The 16,957-nt window shown below is 39.0% G+C and overlaps 1 protein-coding gene across 2 annotated transcripts; it reads right to left on the bottom strand.

The window, feature by feature from the left end:
* Positions 1-4,301: 4,301 nt before the first annotated feature.
* On the bottom strand, positions 4,302-15,358 carry tgoln2 (trans-golgi network protein 2). Of its 2 annotated transcripts, XM_039802713.1 has the most exons (4): positions 15,119-15,358; positions 6,112-7,214; positions 4,765-4,848; positions 4,302-4,662 (listed from the first exon to the last, which is right to left on the bottom strand). In XM_039802713.1, exons 1-4 carry the CDS (start codon positions 15,171-15,173, stop codon positions 4,657-4,659), a joined length of 1,248 nt encoding a protein of 415 aa, XP_039658647.1. In that variant the 5' UTR covers positions 15,174-15,358; the 3' UTR covers positions 4,302-4,656. The 2 variants fall into 2 exon arrangements, with proteins under 2 accessions (XP_039658647.1, XP_039658646.1); XM_039802712.1 differs by lacking the exon at positions 4,302-4,662 and having other exon boundaries at positions 4,685-4,848.
* Positions 15,359-16,957: the final 1,599 nt, after the last annotated feature.

Here is a 16,957-nt window from a genome sequence, read left to right as displayed (position 1 = left end):
TTACTTCCTCTCGGTGTCACACTGATTAAGGTCCGACGGTGGAAGTAAGACCTTTTTTCGTTCCGCTTTCAACTGGTGGCTTTATATTCAATCGGGTGTGTTTAACATCAGCAGTAAGGATGTGCTTGGCGGTAAACTAAACTGGTTTTTTTTTCGCGTATTACATTTTTTGTTGCTTTTTTGAAATTTTTTAGGGACAATTTTTCAACGTTTTTTGTCACCTTTTTCCCTCCAAAGTTGTTGCCCCTTCTTTTCTTTTTTTTTTAGGGTTTTTCAGGGTTCAAACGTTTTGAAAAAACCTGGAAAAGTTATGGAATTTGAAAAAGGCAAATTCCAGGCCTGGAAAGGTTTTGGAAACAGAAAAAGACACACAAAGTTTTGGAAAAGTCATGGAATTTGTTTTAAACACAGCTTAATAATATGTCATTAATAAATGTATGTTCACATCGTCTTAACCTCAACGTTGCATTTGGGGAGCGATATTATGAATCCCACTATGAACCACATACATTGTCATTCATGTTATAGTTAAACCTCTGAGGGTAAACTTTAACACAGATTTTTATTCTGATTGTATAACGTCGACTGACATTTTCAGGAACACATGGTCATGGAAATTTGCCGAAAAGTAATGGAAAAGTAATGAAAAAGTATTGGTTAAAATGCGTATGAACCCTGTTTTTTTTTCTTTCATAATTTTTTTGATATTTTTGTCACTTTTGTTTCAATACAAAAGTGACAAAAATATCCCTAGATAGTTGGAGATCTAACTTTTGAATACAATTTGAATTTATTTACTTTGCAAGTACCTTTGTGTCTCTGAATTTCGTTGCACTTTTATGTTGCGATATAGGTCTTAAGTTTCATTCATAAAGGTCTTAAAAAGGTCTTAAAGTCTTAAATTTGACTTAGAGCGAATTATATTTGGACTAGCGACAGAAAGAACTACAACACCACGGAATTGAAAATAAACATTGTACAGTGCTGCGGGAGCATTTCAATGAAAAGGTTTAGACCCGTTTAAAGTGATTTAAAGCTTTAGTGAGTAACTTTTTGATATTAATGAACGTCCGTTACATTCAAGCCATTGCCAAATGAGTTGCTACAAAGCTATTTAAGACTCTCAGCTCCACACAACTCTCTCTGGATCTCTCAGTATGACTATGTTCAGAAGATTGTGGCGTCCGGCGACTTTCCCGCGCAGAAGCTCGAGTGAAGACGATGACCTCTTCTGAAGAGTCCACCATGTTATTTTAATCCTCCGTGTCCTCCTTGGTTACTAGCAGCTGCGTGGAGGAGGGGTGAGGGCGTGTGCAATCACGGAAGGCTTGTATCATGTGGGCGCGGCGACAATGTCATTACTTAGAATTCCTCATGGGGGCAACAGAAACTACGAACTATAGCTTTAAGACCTAGAACACAATTCTTGCGAATTTAAGTCTTTTTAAGGCCTAACATTTAGATTTTTCAAATTTTAGACTTCTTAAGTCCCCGCGGAAACCCTGTTGTATATGACCTGCCCTGGAACTAAAGCAGCTGGGACACTGAAGGCAATCAAAAAATTAATTTGATAGAAAGTACAAAACAAAAAGCTTTTATTTTAGAATCAATATTCATCTCAGTCGATTCAGAAGATGCATGTTTGTGCAATGAGACACATAAAGGACAGCAGGATTTCTTTTTTTTTTTTTTTTATGGACAGCCATTCCTAAAAAACTGAAATAAATACATATGTGTGTATAAAACATGCTCATTTCATGCTAACTGCAAAGGATGACTCATGAAGTGTGGGGTTTGTTTCACTTATGAACGGAGCAAATTAATTATAAAAATGCTGCGTTTTTCTTCGCAGATTTAACAATAAAATATATTTTATATGGACTTTTATTTCTTCCAAGAAACAACTGGGTTCTATTTATTTTCCTTTTTTCACAGAAATGGCTTTCCATTATATTCTAATCACCACCCAGCAAAACTACTATGTTAATTAAAGAAACAGGCACAATACAAGAATCACACATTGAATCACAGTAAAATCTTTCACAATTTGGCACAAATCTGTCACATCTGAACATAAATACACATCTACTCTAAAGTCAAAGATTAAATCTGACGTATTAGTGGTCAACACTTCCCCAGAAAGACTTTTTTTTCCTGCGGCTTTCTCTTACAAAACAGTTTTTAGGTTAACATTTCAGACTGAGTTTTCAATGCAAAGCAACAAGTGGATAAGCCAGAGATGTTCATCTTAAAATAGGAAGCTACAGGTGTTGTGCAGCCACACAGGAACCAGACTGACAAGTTTCCAGAAAAATCAACATTTTAAACGCCAGTCCCGCCTCAGAATGCTTGTCATGCCATTCAGTCTGGATAATTACGATCAATGTGTGCCCCAACATCATTTAGGTTTATATTAAAAAGGGGCTATAGTTCAATATTTGCCCTAAGAGTTAGATGAGAAGAGTTTCAATTAGCGTCACCTCTGGACAGAGCCCGGCTAGCTGGTTCCCGTTTTCCAGACCTTATGCCAAGTTTACCGCCGTCTGGCTGTAGCCTAATGTTAAATTTACCGGAAATATTTAAGAGGAGAGCTGCAACGAATAGTAGATTGATAGAAAATAATCGGCAACTATTCTGATAATCATTGAGGTAATTCTTTGATGCAAAAATGGCTGAGAACACGGGTTTCAGCCGCTCAAAGTTGGAGATTTCTTGCTTTTTTTTTTATTTATTGTAGGCCTATCATATTCAACTGGATATCTTTTGGCTTTGGACAAAAAAAGACATTTGCAGAGGCGTTTGCATGTGTCCAACACCCTGATGGCAGTTTAAACATCATTCAGTTGTTTCTTAAAGGGTAACTAACAGTTTTTTTTCCAACCTGGACTCTATTTTCCTATTTTTTGTGTCTAGGTAACTGATGGGAACAACAATCGCGCGTTCGCTAAACCCACCAGACTTCATGTGAAATAACAGTAATTTTAGCATCGTAAAATACACTTAATTCAAAGTCGACAGAAACTAAATACAACTATGAAAAGCAGTTTTGGATCGGCTTTCCACTTTTCCAACCATCACAACTCTAGTGTTGGCTGAAATAAACACATAGTTTACTGATGTACATGTGAAAATAGGTTGGCTCCATACACGCTAAAAGTACTGTTTTTTTAAAATGTAGTCTGGTAGGTTTAGTGCCAGCAACTTCAGAGCTGTTTCTGGTTAAACAGAAAGGTCTCAAAGAGGTTTTCAGAGGTCTATCTCTGTAGGGATCCTTTCCATAATGTTGTCAGACACTTACAATAATAATCTGAGTCTGTCAGCGGCAGAACAAGCACTTTTGTGAAGGTAAATACAAGCTGGACAATCGCCCTATTAACTTACACTGAAGCTTGTTTCGCCGCTGCCAACTGCAGCGATCTCGCCTAATACTGGACCAATGAGATTGTTGTTCCCATCAGTCACTTAGACACAAAAACATAGAAAAATAGGGTCCAGGTTGAAAAAAACGGTAGTTACTCTTTGAGGGGCGAGTTCAACATTCTCCCTAAGAGTTAGATGACAAGAGTTTAAATTAGTGAAAGGTGCTGAAAGGCCGGTTTTATCACCTCTGCACAGAGCCAGGGTAGCTGGTTTCCTGTCTCCAGCCCTTATGTCAAGTTAACCTGTATCTGGCTGTAGTAATGATTAGTCGACTAATCGGTTAGTCGATCGATAGAAAAATAATCAGCAACCATTTTGATAATCGATAAATTGTTAAGGCAATTTTTCATGCAAAAATGGCCCAACATTTTTTTTATTTTTTATTTAGGCCTCTCAAATATGGAGATTTCCTGATTTTTATCCATTTTATATCATATTAAACTAAATATCTTTGGGTTTTGGACAAAAGACATTTAAAAACATCACATTGGACTTTGAGAAACTGATCGACATTTTATAGACGGAACGATAAATAGAGAAAAATAACCGTTAGATGCAGCCCAATTTTTGAGTGTGGTTTCGATCTTCTCGTCTAACTCTCAGCAAGTAAGCAAGTTTTTCCAAAACTATTGCTTCAAGCACAGAGGTTCATTTATCATGTTAAAGTGGTTGAGCACTGTGCTCGCATCTCATTTGGAAAAATGTCGTTACATTCATCTGGCCAACACCATGTGGTTATATATCCCACTGGGATACTTTAGTACGTCTAAACCCTTGATATTTATATATTTCATCTTTAAAACAACCTCAAAGTAATTGTACACAAAGATTCAGATGGCTTATTTAGTGCGCAGTGCAATCACTAAACGTACTGTACAAACAACGCTTATATTATTTTTATCTGCTACTGAAATATCCTGAGTCCGGACCTTAATCAGGTCTAATTACAAGATCGCCTTAAAAGTGGAATTACGACACAAGTGCCAAAAACAGCATGCTTATTTTTTACCTTCACTGCATTTCACTAGTTCCCTCAATAAGGCAACAGAGTAATCTGCATAGTCATATGATGAGCATCTACGGGTATAAAAGAGAAGAATGTCTGTTTAGCAAAAGGGTGAAATCAACGCCGAAATATCTAACGCCAGAATCCGTTCACTTTCTTCTCACATAGCACATAGCTCTGTGTGGTCAGCAGCGCGAGGCTCAATGGCTTCGAGAGAGAGAGAGTCGAGATTACATCTGAAAGAAAAAAAGATCATTCAAAACTCACAAAATATTTAATAATAATGTATTTTAATTTCATAAAACGGGGGGGGTTGGTTCCTCATTCCAACAGCTTACATGCTGCTCCAGCTTCTGGTATCCTGTTGATTTAGGTCGACGCGTAGATTTGGATTTCTTCCCCTCCAAAAGAAAAGCAAGTATCTGGGGGGGGGGGGAAAGATAAATTTTTTTATTTTATTCATAAAAACACAAAAAGACACACACACAAAGAGAGAGAGACACACACACACACACAAAGAGAGAGAGACAGACCTACATACACACACAAGAGAGAGAGAAAAAAAAAAAAAAAAAAAAAAGAGACAGACCTACATACACACAGAGAGATAGAGACACATACACACAGAGAGAGAAAAAAAAAAAAAAAAAAAAAAAAAAAAAATGTTTTTAATATATCCTAGGCTATTTCAGATAACTTTCATTTATGTGTTGCAGCTTTATATTAGGAAACCCTGTCTTTGCATTTTATTTTAATCACAATCTGTTTTAATAAAAGAGCTTGTGAAAAGTGGCTTTGACTTAAAACTGAACATTTAGCCCACTTTGTTAAAAAAAAAAATAAATAAAAAAATACAGAGCTATATATCGTGTATCGCCATTCAGCGCTAATGGCGACGCGAGGAAAAATTTGGGTGCACCTAAATTTTGTGCTGGTGCACCTAAATAAAAAAAAAAAGTTAGGTGCACCAGTGCAACCAAGGCAAAAAGTTAGTCTGGAGCCCTGAATCACAATCGTCTTGGGCAGCGCTAAGCGACGGACTTAATGGCGGTGGCCTGACAAAACAGTCTGTGTTGGTGGAACAGGTGTACGTTCAAAAGTTGTTTCAGCCGCTGCGTCCGGAGATTAGTGACGCCCAAGACGACAGAGCGTTTAAAAAAAATCTATAAAAAATAATGCATCCCAGAGCGGGTTTTTTTCCCCTTCTCCTATCCCAGAATGCATCTGTGGTGTAGCCAGACTTTACTCCTCAGCGTTGTGGAGATAGAGGTCTGGCAATGCGAGACTAGTTCAAACTAGGGCTGGGCGATATGGAGAAAATCAAATATCACGATATCGTTGACCAAATACCTCGGTATCGATACCACAACGATATTGTAGTGTTGACTATTGGTGCTTTCACAAAATATTTACACAATGACATTTTTGATAAATAATCATCAGTAATGTGGATATAATGACTAAGTTGGAAAAGGCGAATAACAGAACAGTTACAACAGTCTGGTAAGTTCAGAAAAGTACATCACTTTACTGTAACGCAGCCTTTAAAACCAGGGAAAGACACGATATATATACATATCACGATATTCAAAATCTAAGACGATATCTAGTCTCATATCACGATATCGATATAATATTGATATATTGCCCAGCCCTAGTTGAAACACAGGAGTAGGCTTCAGTACCTTGCGCTTGTTGTGGTAAGCGATGTAAACCACCGCTACCAGCACAGCCGTACAGACCAGGTAGGCAAAGAAGTGACTGCTTTCTGCCTCGTCCTTTAAATCTGACGGGTCATACGGGCTTCTCCCTCCTGCTTCTCCATTTCTGGAGTCCTCTTCTTTGAGGTTGTACTCCTTGGAGTTGTCTCCTTCAGTCTTGTCCTCAACGCCTTTGTCTCCTTCTGTCTTGTCCTCATTGCCTTTGTCTCCTTCAGTCTTGTCCTCAACGCCTTTGTCTCCTTCTGTCTTGTCCTCAACGCCTTTGTCTCCTTCTGTCTTGTCCTCATTGCCTTTGTCTCCTTCTGTCTTGTCCTCATCGCCTTTGTCTCCTTCTGTCTTGTACTCATTGCTTTTGTCTCCTTCTGTCTTGTACTCATTGCCTTTGTCTCCTTCTGTCTTGTCCTCAACGCCTTTGTCTCCTTCTGTCTTGTCCTCAACGCCTTTGTCTCCTTCTGTCTTGTCCTCATTGCCTTTGTCTCCTTCTGTCTTGTCCTCATTGCCTTTGTCTCCTTCTGTCTTGTCCTCATGGCCTTTGTCTCCTTCTGTCTTGTCCTCACCGTCTCCTTCCATCTCGTCCTTCTTGGCGTTGTCTCCTTCTGGCTCCTCGTCTTTCCCTCCAGACTCTGCAGGCGTCCGTGCATTGTTATCCGCGGTAGCTGCAGATTGTGCTGTTGCATCCCCTGCGCCGGCTGTCAGCGTGCTTGCGGGCTCCTTGGTTGTCCCAACCTTCGTCTCTTTGTCAGAGGGACTTTTTGGATCGGCTGGCGAAAAAGGCACCAAATTATTCACATTTTTTGCTTTGTTGCCGCCATCTTCCCCAGGACTTTCCAGACTTGGTGTCTTTGCTAGCCCTTGCTTAGTGACTTCCGGGTCTGGTATGCCGGTTATCTTTTTTGCTTCTGACTTGACTTCAGGAGCTGGCGATTTGGTCAGATCTGGTACGTTGACCCCTACTCTCTTTCCTGTAGAACTCCCATCAGTTTCCTCCATTTCTTTATTATCTAACTGATCTGGTTTGCTTTCCTTGAGGGGTGAATCTGGGTTCTTGGGAGAGTTTGCTGGAGCCCCTGTAAATAAAGACAAAATAAAATGTAACCAGCAGAACACAGGGCATGGTGACAATAACACACAATCAGAGAATATAATGCCATCTTACAATTAGGGCTGGGTATCGTTAAAAAAAAAGAAAAAAGTCCATACCGATTAGGACTGCACGATGTGAGGAAAATATCTAATTGCGATTATTTTGACTGATATTACGATTGCTATATGATCCACGATATTGGAAGGAATTTTTTATTTTTTTTTCCTAGAAAAATATTAAAATTAAAAATTAAATGATTATAATGGGATTTTTTTTTCAAGGACCTGTACAAAACAAGGAATATTTTCTTTAGTCTGTAGGATACAATTTGTAGACTGGAGCACCACAATACTTCTAACTTAGTCTAATTCTTTTTACTTGATGTGTGTGACGTCACCCATTGGTTTGTGGAGATCTGCCATCTGTCGTCGAGTTTGCCGTTACGGGCGCAGCCATCCTGGTTGCCGATGTGACGATTTTAGACGAGAGGGAGGAGTGAGGGAGGAGCCCTTTACACTCTACGTCACACACGTTCACTGGCAATCACATCATAGCCACGCCCTAAAACACCCCCTGCTTTATCGCCGATTTTAAAATCAACGAGACCAGAATTAAAAAAATTAACATAATTCGTTCATGAGTCCCGTCTCTGTAATGTAGAGTTTTTCCTGCGTGTCTCTACTACATGTAACGTTAGACAGCCAATCACAGACATTATTAGATCTTGGTAGAAGCATGCTGCGTGCTTATTGGCTCACTGACGCTGATGAGATTTCCTACTTAGGCATTGAATGACGAGGTATTTTTCGATACTCGAAACTAAGGAGGCAGCCAGCCCTACTTATAATAAATGCCTAAAAGAATCTAGACACATCCGTATGTGTATTCAATGTATTCATTACTGTTCCTTCTTTGTTTCCACTGCAAATTTTTAAATATCAGTTACCACTAGAGCTGCAAAGATTGATAAAGATTTTAACATTTTGAAGCTAACAATCATTTACTCTAAAAAGGGAATAAATTAGAGCTGCGAAGATTATTCGATTAGTTGTCAACTATTAAATGAATCTCCAGCTACGTTGACTATGTTGTTATTTTTCTGTCCGAGCCCGGCCCGCGTCCGACAGAGCAGTAACCGAACCCGGCCCGATCCCGACAGGCATTAAGATATTTATGTCCGAGGCCGACCCGAGCCCGACACAGTTAAAATCTCATTTTTTTCTCATACTAATGACACATGCACGTTTGTTTGTGTGGAAATACCAGTTTTATTAAGCAGCTGTAGAAGGCATTCGGAAATGTCAACAGATGACCGCATCAGCGCACACGGGGCAACAAGCGCACGTTAACACAGGCGCGCACTTACATAATAAGCCGTTTCAATGCCTTATCGCGCTGATGTGACCGAGCCCACCCGAACCCGAACATCATTTCTAAATATCTGTCCAAACCCGGCCCGGCCCAACGGGCTCGGTTCAGGTATCCATCCTCTAATGTGGATAACCAATATTAGTGCTGATTATAATACAGGAAAAGGGCCATTGAAAAAAAGTGTCAACCAATGGAAGTTCATGCATTAGAATGTACAGGTATAGGCGTAGATATCGGGGGAGGATGCAGGGGATATGTCCCCACACCTCCCTGCCAATATGGTCCCCCTAAAAAAAATATGAAATATGACCGACAACCCACTCCCCTAAAGAGGTAAAAAAACAAAAAAACAACTGTTAAAAAAAAAATAGGTCTCATTCTCTAACAGATTTCTTGTTGTAGATGTTCATGATTCTTACATAAAAACATCTCGTGGGATGTTTTTTTTATTTACATGACGAAAGACTTTTCTTTTTACATTAATAAAAACACATTTGCACCATAAATTGATGCATAAAAAAAATTCACCAGAATGCAGGAAAGTAAGTGTTTGCGCTCAAAATTTGAACCCTTACGGTTACAATGTGTCCCCTCCGATGTTGAAACAAACCCTACACCCTTGTGTAAAGGTTTACTTAATGAAGTGGCCACAGATAATAGATTTGTCACATGCACATTGATCTGTAATGTGTATTTGCATCAAAGTCCCAGGAAGTGCATAATTAAAGTACTATCTATCTATCTATCTATCTATCTATCTATCTATCTATCTATCTATCTATCTATCTATATATATATATATATATATATATATATATATATATATATATATATATATATATATATATATATATAGGCGGAGCGCGGCTCTGATATTTGCACTGGCTGGTGTGTAAACAGTATCGCCGGATTTGCGTGTCAGTTAGAGGGTCTGGCACGCCACACCCTCATCTGCTGATTTATGCATCCTGTCGCTAAGGTCCCCTTGAGTACAGAGCACACAACAGGCTAAACACAGCAGCTTCATTACACACCCAGACAACCAGTACTCCTATTTAATTTCAAATATCAGCTTATCAAATGATCAACTGACATGCAGAAACCCAGGGACCTCTGGGCCCACGGGGCAGTTCCCCTCCTGCTTTGCGTGGTATATAATCCAGCCATGATCAGGAGGTGTATGAATCGAACGTACTGGACACAGTAGGTCACAAACATAGACCGATTCATGCCACTTTATTTTCACCATTCATCGGGTTTTTCACCTGTAATATCTACATTTTGCAATTCATATCTTTACAAAGGTTTTGTTCTCAGACTCTGAGCCAGAAATCTCCACTTTAGTAGCACTTACACACACCACACTTTCCAATGTCATTCCTACCTCTGTTCTGAAGCTTTTTACACAGGGCTTTGTTCATGTATATCATTCACAGTCTGATTTATTAGGGGTGGAATGGTTCATGTATTCGTACATTGAACCGAAACAGTACGGGCGTCACGGTTCGGTGCATGAATTTACACGGAGAATACACGGTTTAAAAATAAATCAAACTTGCGTGCAAATTAATTAATGTAATGTGGAACTACAGTTAGATACGCGGGTTCTTCAGGGACACCTAATCTGTAGCCCCGCCTTAGCTCTGAAGCTCTGATTGGCGCGCCGCCTACGTAGCCGCGCTCCGCCTATGTATGCAGTTTTAGTGAGTCAGAGATAGCAGCACTAAGGACGAGTATGGCGAGTGGTGGCGACCCACAAGAGTTAGAGGACCTGCCGGCCTCTTTAAGATCGCAAATTTGGGAAAACTTTGGTTTCCCAGTCAGTTCCAGTAGTACAGGCGAGAGAGTGGTGGATAAGACTGCTGTTGTAGATTAGTGTTACGTTTCCAGCATCGCGGCTACGAACCGTAACGTTAGTTGGGAGAGACGCCTTGTTTCTTTAGTCTAACTAGCTTTAACCAGGCAGGGAGCAGCTTTCTGAGGGGAAAAATGGCCAGGAGACGTCGTGATAACGTTGCATTAATCGAGTGATTTAGTTCGTCATTACAGAGAAGAGAGATGCTGTATTTTCAGTAGGGATGGGCATGATTAATCGAAAATTGATCATTAAGAATTTCGTCGATCGCTTTAATTTGTTATTGATTAAACTAATGCAGGTTGCGTTGCGTAGTCGGAGTCTTGAAGCAATGAAATTAATTTCACTGTGTGGCAGCAATTAAACATTTTACCACCCGGGGGCAATATTTAACGCCATACTCAGTTACCTGCGAGTTTGTGTTTTGATTTCAAAAGTAATCATGAAGAGGACACGGCATAAAAAACGGTTTAGTTCACCGCAAACACTGCGATGCCGTGTATAAGTACAACACAGCCACAACTAGGGCTGGGCGATATGGAGAAAATCAGATATCACGATATTGTGGACCAAATACCTCAATATCGATATTGCGGCGATATTCTAGGGTTGACAATTGGCGCTTAACAAAATATCTTCACGCTTAGATTTTAGATAAATAATCATCAGTAATGTGGATATAATGTCTAAGTGGGGAAAAGGCAAATAACAGAACAGCTACAACAGTCTGGTAAGTTCAGACAAGTACATCACTTTACTGTAATGCAGCCTTTAAAACCAGGAAAAGACCACACTTATGTCATATCACGATATTACGATATCCAAAATCTAAGACAATATCTAGTCTCATATCACAAGATCGATATATCGATATATTGCCCAGCCCTAGCCACGACTCAAATGATGTACCACTTAAACAAAGTGCATCCGACCCTGGTTTAATGTCGGTGGCGGTGCATCCTGCTCTCAGTCTCAACTTAGCATCAAGTCGGCGTTAGCACGGAGGAGCTGCGATGCACAACTGGTGAGCTTGTGTCATTCGCCCCCATGATCTCATCAATGCTGGACCCTCGTCACAAGCACCCAGGCTTTCTTACACCAACACAGAGACCGGCTGCTAATGCGAAACTGGTTGAACTGGGAGAGGCAGTGGAGACCGGTAGGGCGGCTATCCCACAGGCTGGGGGGAGACAAGGCCGCGTTGTCTGACACGGACGAGGGGAGTGCAAACACTGGAGTGGCGGCCTCCCAGTCCTCTGCTATGACACAACTCCTTGGGCAGCACTATACCACTCAATGAGAGGTTGGCATCGAAGCAGAACTTCAGGACTTTGTGAGGGAGACTCCCCCACCCCTGGATTGCACCCCTACACACTGGTGGAAAGTGAACGGAATAAGGTCCCCCGGGCTGGCCAAGTTAGCGCGGAGGTACCTTTGCATCCCGGCAAAGTCAGTCCCCTCAGAGGGGGTGTTTTTCGGCAGCTGGACTGACGGTCACCAGGTTGCGATCGCGTCTGACCACAGATCACCACAGATCATCATCATGCTTATCTTTCTCAACAAAAATCAGTAGACTGGTGCAGAAGTTGTATGTGAGTTACTAGTTATTTTTTATGAGGCTTTGTTAAGTAGCCTAATTAATTGTTAGGTAGGCTAATCTCTCTCACCCGCTTTCTCGACTCTGTGCCTTGGATAGTTTTGAGTTACATTTTGACAAAACCTGTCAGATCTAAGTTTTATATATGTTGCAATTTTTGTTTTTTTTTTTTTTTTTTTTTTTTTTCGCGCAGGTTCTGCTGCTTTAGAGCACAGCAGCGCATATATCTTCAAGTTTAGCCTCACCGAACGTCCAGTTTAACTGCCACAAGTTGTTCTTCTTGTAATAAAGATCTTATCGAGGAAAAACACGCTGTATTTTTGTATTTTCATTGCATTTTTTTTATTTATAAAAAGTTAAATAATGAATTTTAATATAAAAATATGAATGATTAATCGATAGTCGATCGTTATTTCTCCCGACGATCGACTAAGAAAATTTAATCGAATGCCCAGCCCTAATTTTCAGTTTTATAGCTGATTGTCTTATTTTGTTTACAAGTTCCAGATGGAGTCTGGAGATCAGGGCCCGTTTCAGGAAGGAGGTTTAACAAACTCTGAGTCTAACCCCGATGTCTGAGTTGATTTACCCTGAGATGGGAAACTCTGAATTTTCGGTTCCAGAACAGCCGATATGAGTTGGTTCAATCAACTCAGAGTAGGTTCACACGCGTGCACCACCACAATAAAAAGACAGCATGAATGGAGCCATGATGAGAAATACTCATGCGCACATACAGAGAGTTAAAAAAACAACACAGTGGCTGTTGCAAAAGAGAGAATTGCCATGGGAGAAAATTGCTGCTAGAGTAAATGCGTATATTCCAAGATAGGCTACTGTATCATATTTAATCATAAGTATAGACTATTATTACTGGTGAAATGGTATTGAAACTATAATCTATCATTTTCAAGTGCAATACTGCGGGCGACAAAGTACTACGCCTACTAATCCCACTGAGGCTGCAGCACTATCATTAACAGAATTATAATCCATAATCTTTTATTTCAAAGGGTTTACAACACTCCTTTTTAATGGCTTACTTGTTTGTGTCCAGGGAACACTACAAACATGTTTAAAACACGTTTCAGAGCGAGTCACATTCTTCTGACGGCGCTTTGCTATACAGTGGCTTTTACTTTAATGAAAACTGCTGTTTTCAAAAAAAAATTATGTGTCACAAATAATCTGCTGGGATGTAGATCATGCCCAAGATGGGTGACGTTAGTGATATGAGGACGGATAAGGTTATGTAGCCTAGGCTGCATAACAGACTGGGAAGAAAAACGATACTGCTCAAATAGGAAGTTATCTGAAAATTCAATATCATTTCCCGACATAACAGCCTGCGAAGTAAAGAAGCTTCTTCATCAACGGGATCGTCAACAAAAGGAAATGCCTGAAACAGACTGAATGAATGAGGAAATGAAAGCGCGCTGTGTCAGAGGCAGGAGACTGAGAGAAACTCGAGGTTTATTGAAGAAAACCTGCTCCCGACCAGGTTAGGTTCTAGGCCTGTGCAATTAATCGAAATGTAATCGTGATTATGATTTTGGCTCCCAACGATCACAAAAACAGAATAATCGAGAAAAACAATTATTTAGCTCATTACGTTTTGCAAGTCAACTCTTATTTTCTCTTGTGTTCTGAATGAAAAAAATAAGTTTAAATAGGAGAAGTATAAAGGCAAATTTCACAGATGTGTTTTTTTTTTTACTGTTGATTTAACTTTTTCCACTGTTTCTTAAGTTCAATAATTCCAACATCATTCCAGAAGTTAACGAGTAATCGTGTCATATTGACCGAAATAATCGTGATTATTTTTTTTTTTTTCCCATAATCGAGCAGGTTCACATACTCCGTTAACAATAGTAACTGACTCTGAGGTTAAGTTTCCTCTCTTTCTGAAACAGAAAACCCAGAGTTTCCCTCATCTCAGGGTTAACAAACTCAGAGTTTTCACTAAACCTGCTTTCTGAAACAGACCCGATGTGGGGTACTTATTGTTTACATCTTACTTTACACACTTCAGGCTGTTGCAGCTAGCTCAGGGGAGAGACTGTATGACACTAGGTGGTACAGCCTGACACATGCACCCAAAAAAAAATTGCCTTCTGCATTTTTGTGTTGCTTTTCCCTCCATTGTACCAAACTCGTACTGAACCGTGATGTCTGAACCGAGGTATGAACCGAACCGTGATGTCTGAACCGAGGTATGAACCGAACCGTGACTTCTGTGTACTGTTCCACCCCTATGATTTGAGTCCATGAAAAGCACTATATAAATTCAATTTATTATTATTATTATTATTATTTATACAACATTGTATTCATAAAAACATGGAGAAAATTAGTTGGTTTTTTTTTTTATAGCTGTTGACAGTATTTTCTGATTTATGGAGTGATAAAAAGAGATAGCAAAAATCCCCTCTGTAAAAACCTTTGACTCTAATATGTCAACATAAAACAAGAGTTTTTAACCTGGTTTTAATCCAATGTTCACATTACCGTTCTGAAAATGTATGCAAATTAGCACACATTTAACAAGATAATGCATAATTTGCATATCTAAACATACAATTTCAGAAAACTTGTAATACAAAAAACAATTGTCCTAAAGTCAGTAATCAACTGGCGAAGTTTTATGTTCATATGTCTTAGTTAAAATAATTTCCCTATTCACTTGTAGTGTAACGTTAACCTTAATTAGCTTATTATGCTAATTACTGAAATTGCCCACTTTTAGCAGCCAAGCTTAATTCCATCCACAAGACCTATAGATGTCATTTCAATCATTAAACTTCATAGGGAACATTTCTTGTAGCCAAGCAATGTCCGGTAGACTAATACAGAAAGTGACATTAGCTCATCTTCTTCAAAAGGAAGCTTTTAGTGCGTTCCATTTTAGAACTTTCGAGTACAAAAGGAACGCACCATCAGTGATACAGCAACAGCGTCAACTAACGTTAGCTTAATTGGCTAGCAAGGATTATAGTGGCGCAAACATTTCTCTGAATAGCATCATGAAGACGTAAATAGCCAAATCAAACCAAACTCTACTCACCTCTGACAAGGCAGAAACACAGACATATTGTGAGTGTCAGGAAAACCGTCCTCATCGTGTCTGCGCAGAGATAGAAAAACACAAACCAAATTAATTCAACCTGTCTATTCTCTGAGCTCACGCCACAATACGCGTTGATAAATGCAGGTCGACAGGTTGGCTGGACTATGGCGGAGGAGGTGTTGACAACCCTTGGTGAGTGCGGGTGAGTGACAACCTGTTCCTGCTTCCGTGTACAAACAATCCTGCTCTTCTTTTCTTCGGCAGAAGAACACGCAGCGGTGTGGTTTACTGTCGCCTACAGGCTGTGTGCTGACATTGCAGGGCTATGGTTTCCATGGCAGTGGGTGATGTGTGCTACACATATTTAAACTCTTTAGTCACTAGTTTAAGCTAACTATTTCAACTGTTTATTCTGTAGTTTTAGCTATATATTTGAACTCTTTAGTGAGTAGTTTTAGCTATCCATTTGAACTGTTTAGTCAGTAGTTTTAGCTAACTATTTGAACTGCTTAGTCAGTAGTTTTAGCTAACTATTTGAATTGTTTAGTCAGTAGTTTTAGCTATCCATTTGAATTGTTTAGTCAGTATTTTTAGCTAACTATTTGAACTGTGTAGTCAGTAGTTTTAGCTATCCATTTGAATTGTTTAGTCAGTAGTTTTAGCTTACTATTTGAACTGCTTAGTCAGTAGTTTTAGCTAACCATTTGAATTGTTTAGTCAGTATTTTTAGCTAACTATTTGAACTGCTTAGTCAGTAGTTTTAGCTAACTATTTGAATTGTTTAGTCAGTAGTTTTAGCAATCCATTTGAATTGTTTAGTCAGTATTTTTAGCTAACTATTTGAACTGCTTAGTCAGTAGTTTTAGCTAACTATTTGAATTGTTTAGTCAGTAGTTTTAGCTATCCATTTGAATTGTTTAGTCGGTAGTTTTAGCTAACTATTTGAGCTGTTTAGTCAGTAGTTTTAGCTAACTATTTGAACTATTTAGTAAGTATTTGAACTATTTAGTCAGTAGTTTTAGCTAAGTATTTGAACTGTTTAGTCAGTAGTTTTAGCTAACTATTTGAACTGTTTAGTGAGTAGTTTTAGCTAAGTATTTGAACTGTTTAGTGAGTAGTTTTAGCTAACTATTTGAACTGTTTAGTGAGTAGTTTTAGCTAACTATTTGAACTGTTTAGTGAGTAGTTTTAGCTAAGTATTTGAACTGTTTAGTGAGTAGTTTTAGCTAACTATTTGAACTGCTTAGTCAGTAGTTAGCCTGGAACATCATAGAGGACACACACCATCCCGGTCACTCCCTGTTTGAACTGTTGACTTCAGATCAACTAATGCAAGGACAAATAGACTTAAACATAGTTTTTATCCGACTGCAATAACCACCCTTAATGCTGCAAAAAAATGTGCAATATGGAAGCTGATGTGGGATAGATCATGTCTGTAGATGTATGTAACAGTTTGTTCATACTGTTTTTCTGCTGTGAAGGTGTGTTAATACCATTTTTTCGTGCAATGACTGGGTGTGTGTGACCATGTGTGTTCATGTACACTGCTAATGCTGCTACATGTTCTATTTATTCTTTTTAAACATTTTGACTTACATTATATTTATTAGGACTTACATTATATATATATATATATGTGTGTATATATATATATATATATATATATATATATATATATATATATATATATATATATAGTACAGGCCAAAAGTTTGGACACACCTTCTCATTCAATGTGTTTCTTTATTTTCATGACTATTTACATTGTAGATTCTCACTGAAGGCATCACAACTATGAATGAACACATATGGAATTATGTACTTAACAAAAAA

This window comes from Perca fluviatilis, chromosome 6 (genome assembly GCF_010015445.1).
Source record: "Perca fluviatilis chromosome 6, GENO_Pfluv_1.0, whole genome shotgun sequence".
In the NCBI taxonomy this organism is placed as follows: domain Eukaryota; kingdom Metazoa; phylum Chordata; class Actinopteri; order Perciformes; family Percidae; genus Perca; species Perca fluviatilis.
The sequence above is the reverse complement of the archived record's forward strand: the minus strand, read 5'-3'. Positions and strand labels throughout refer to the sequence as shown.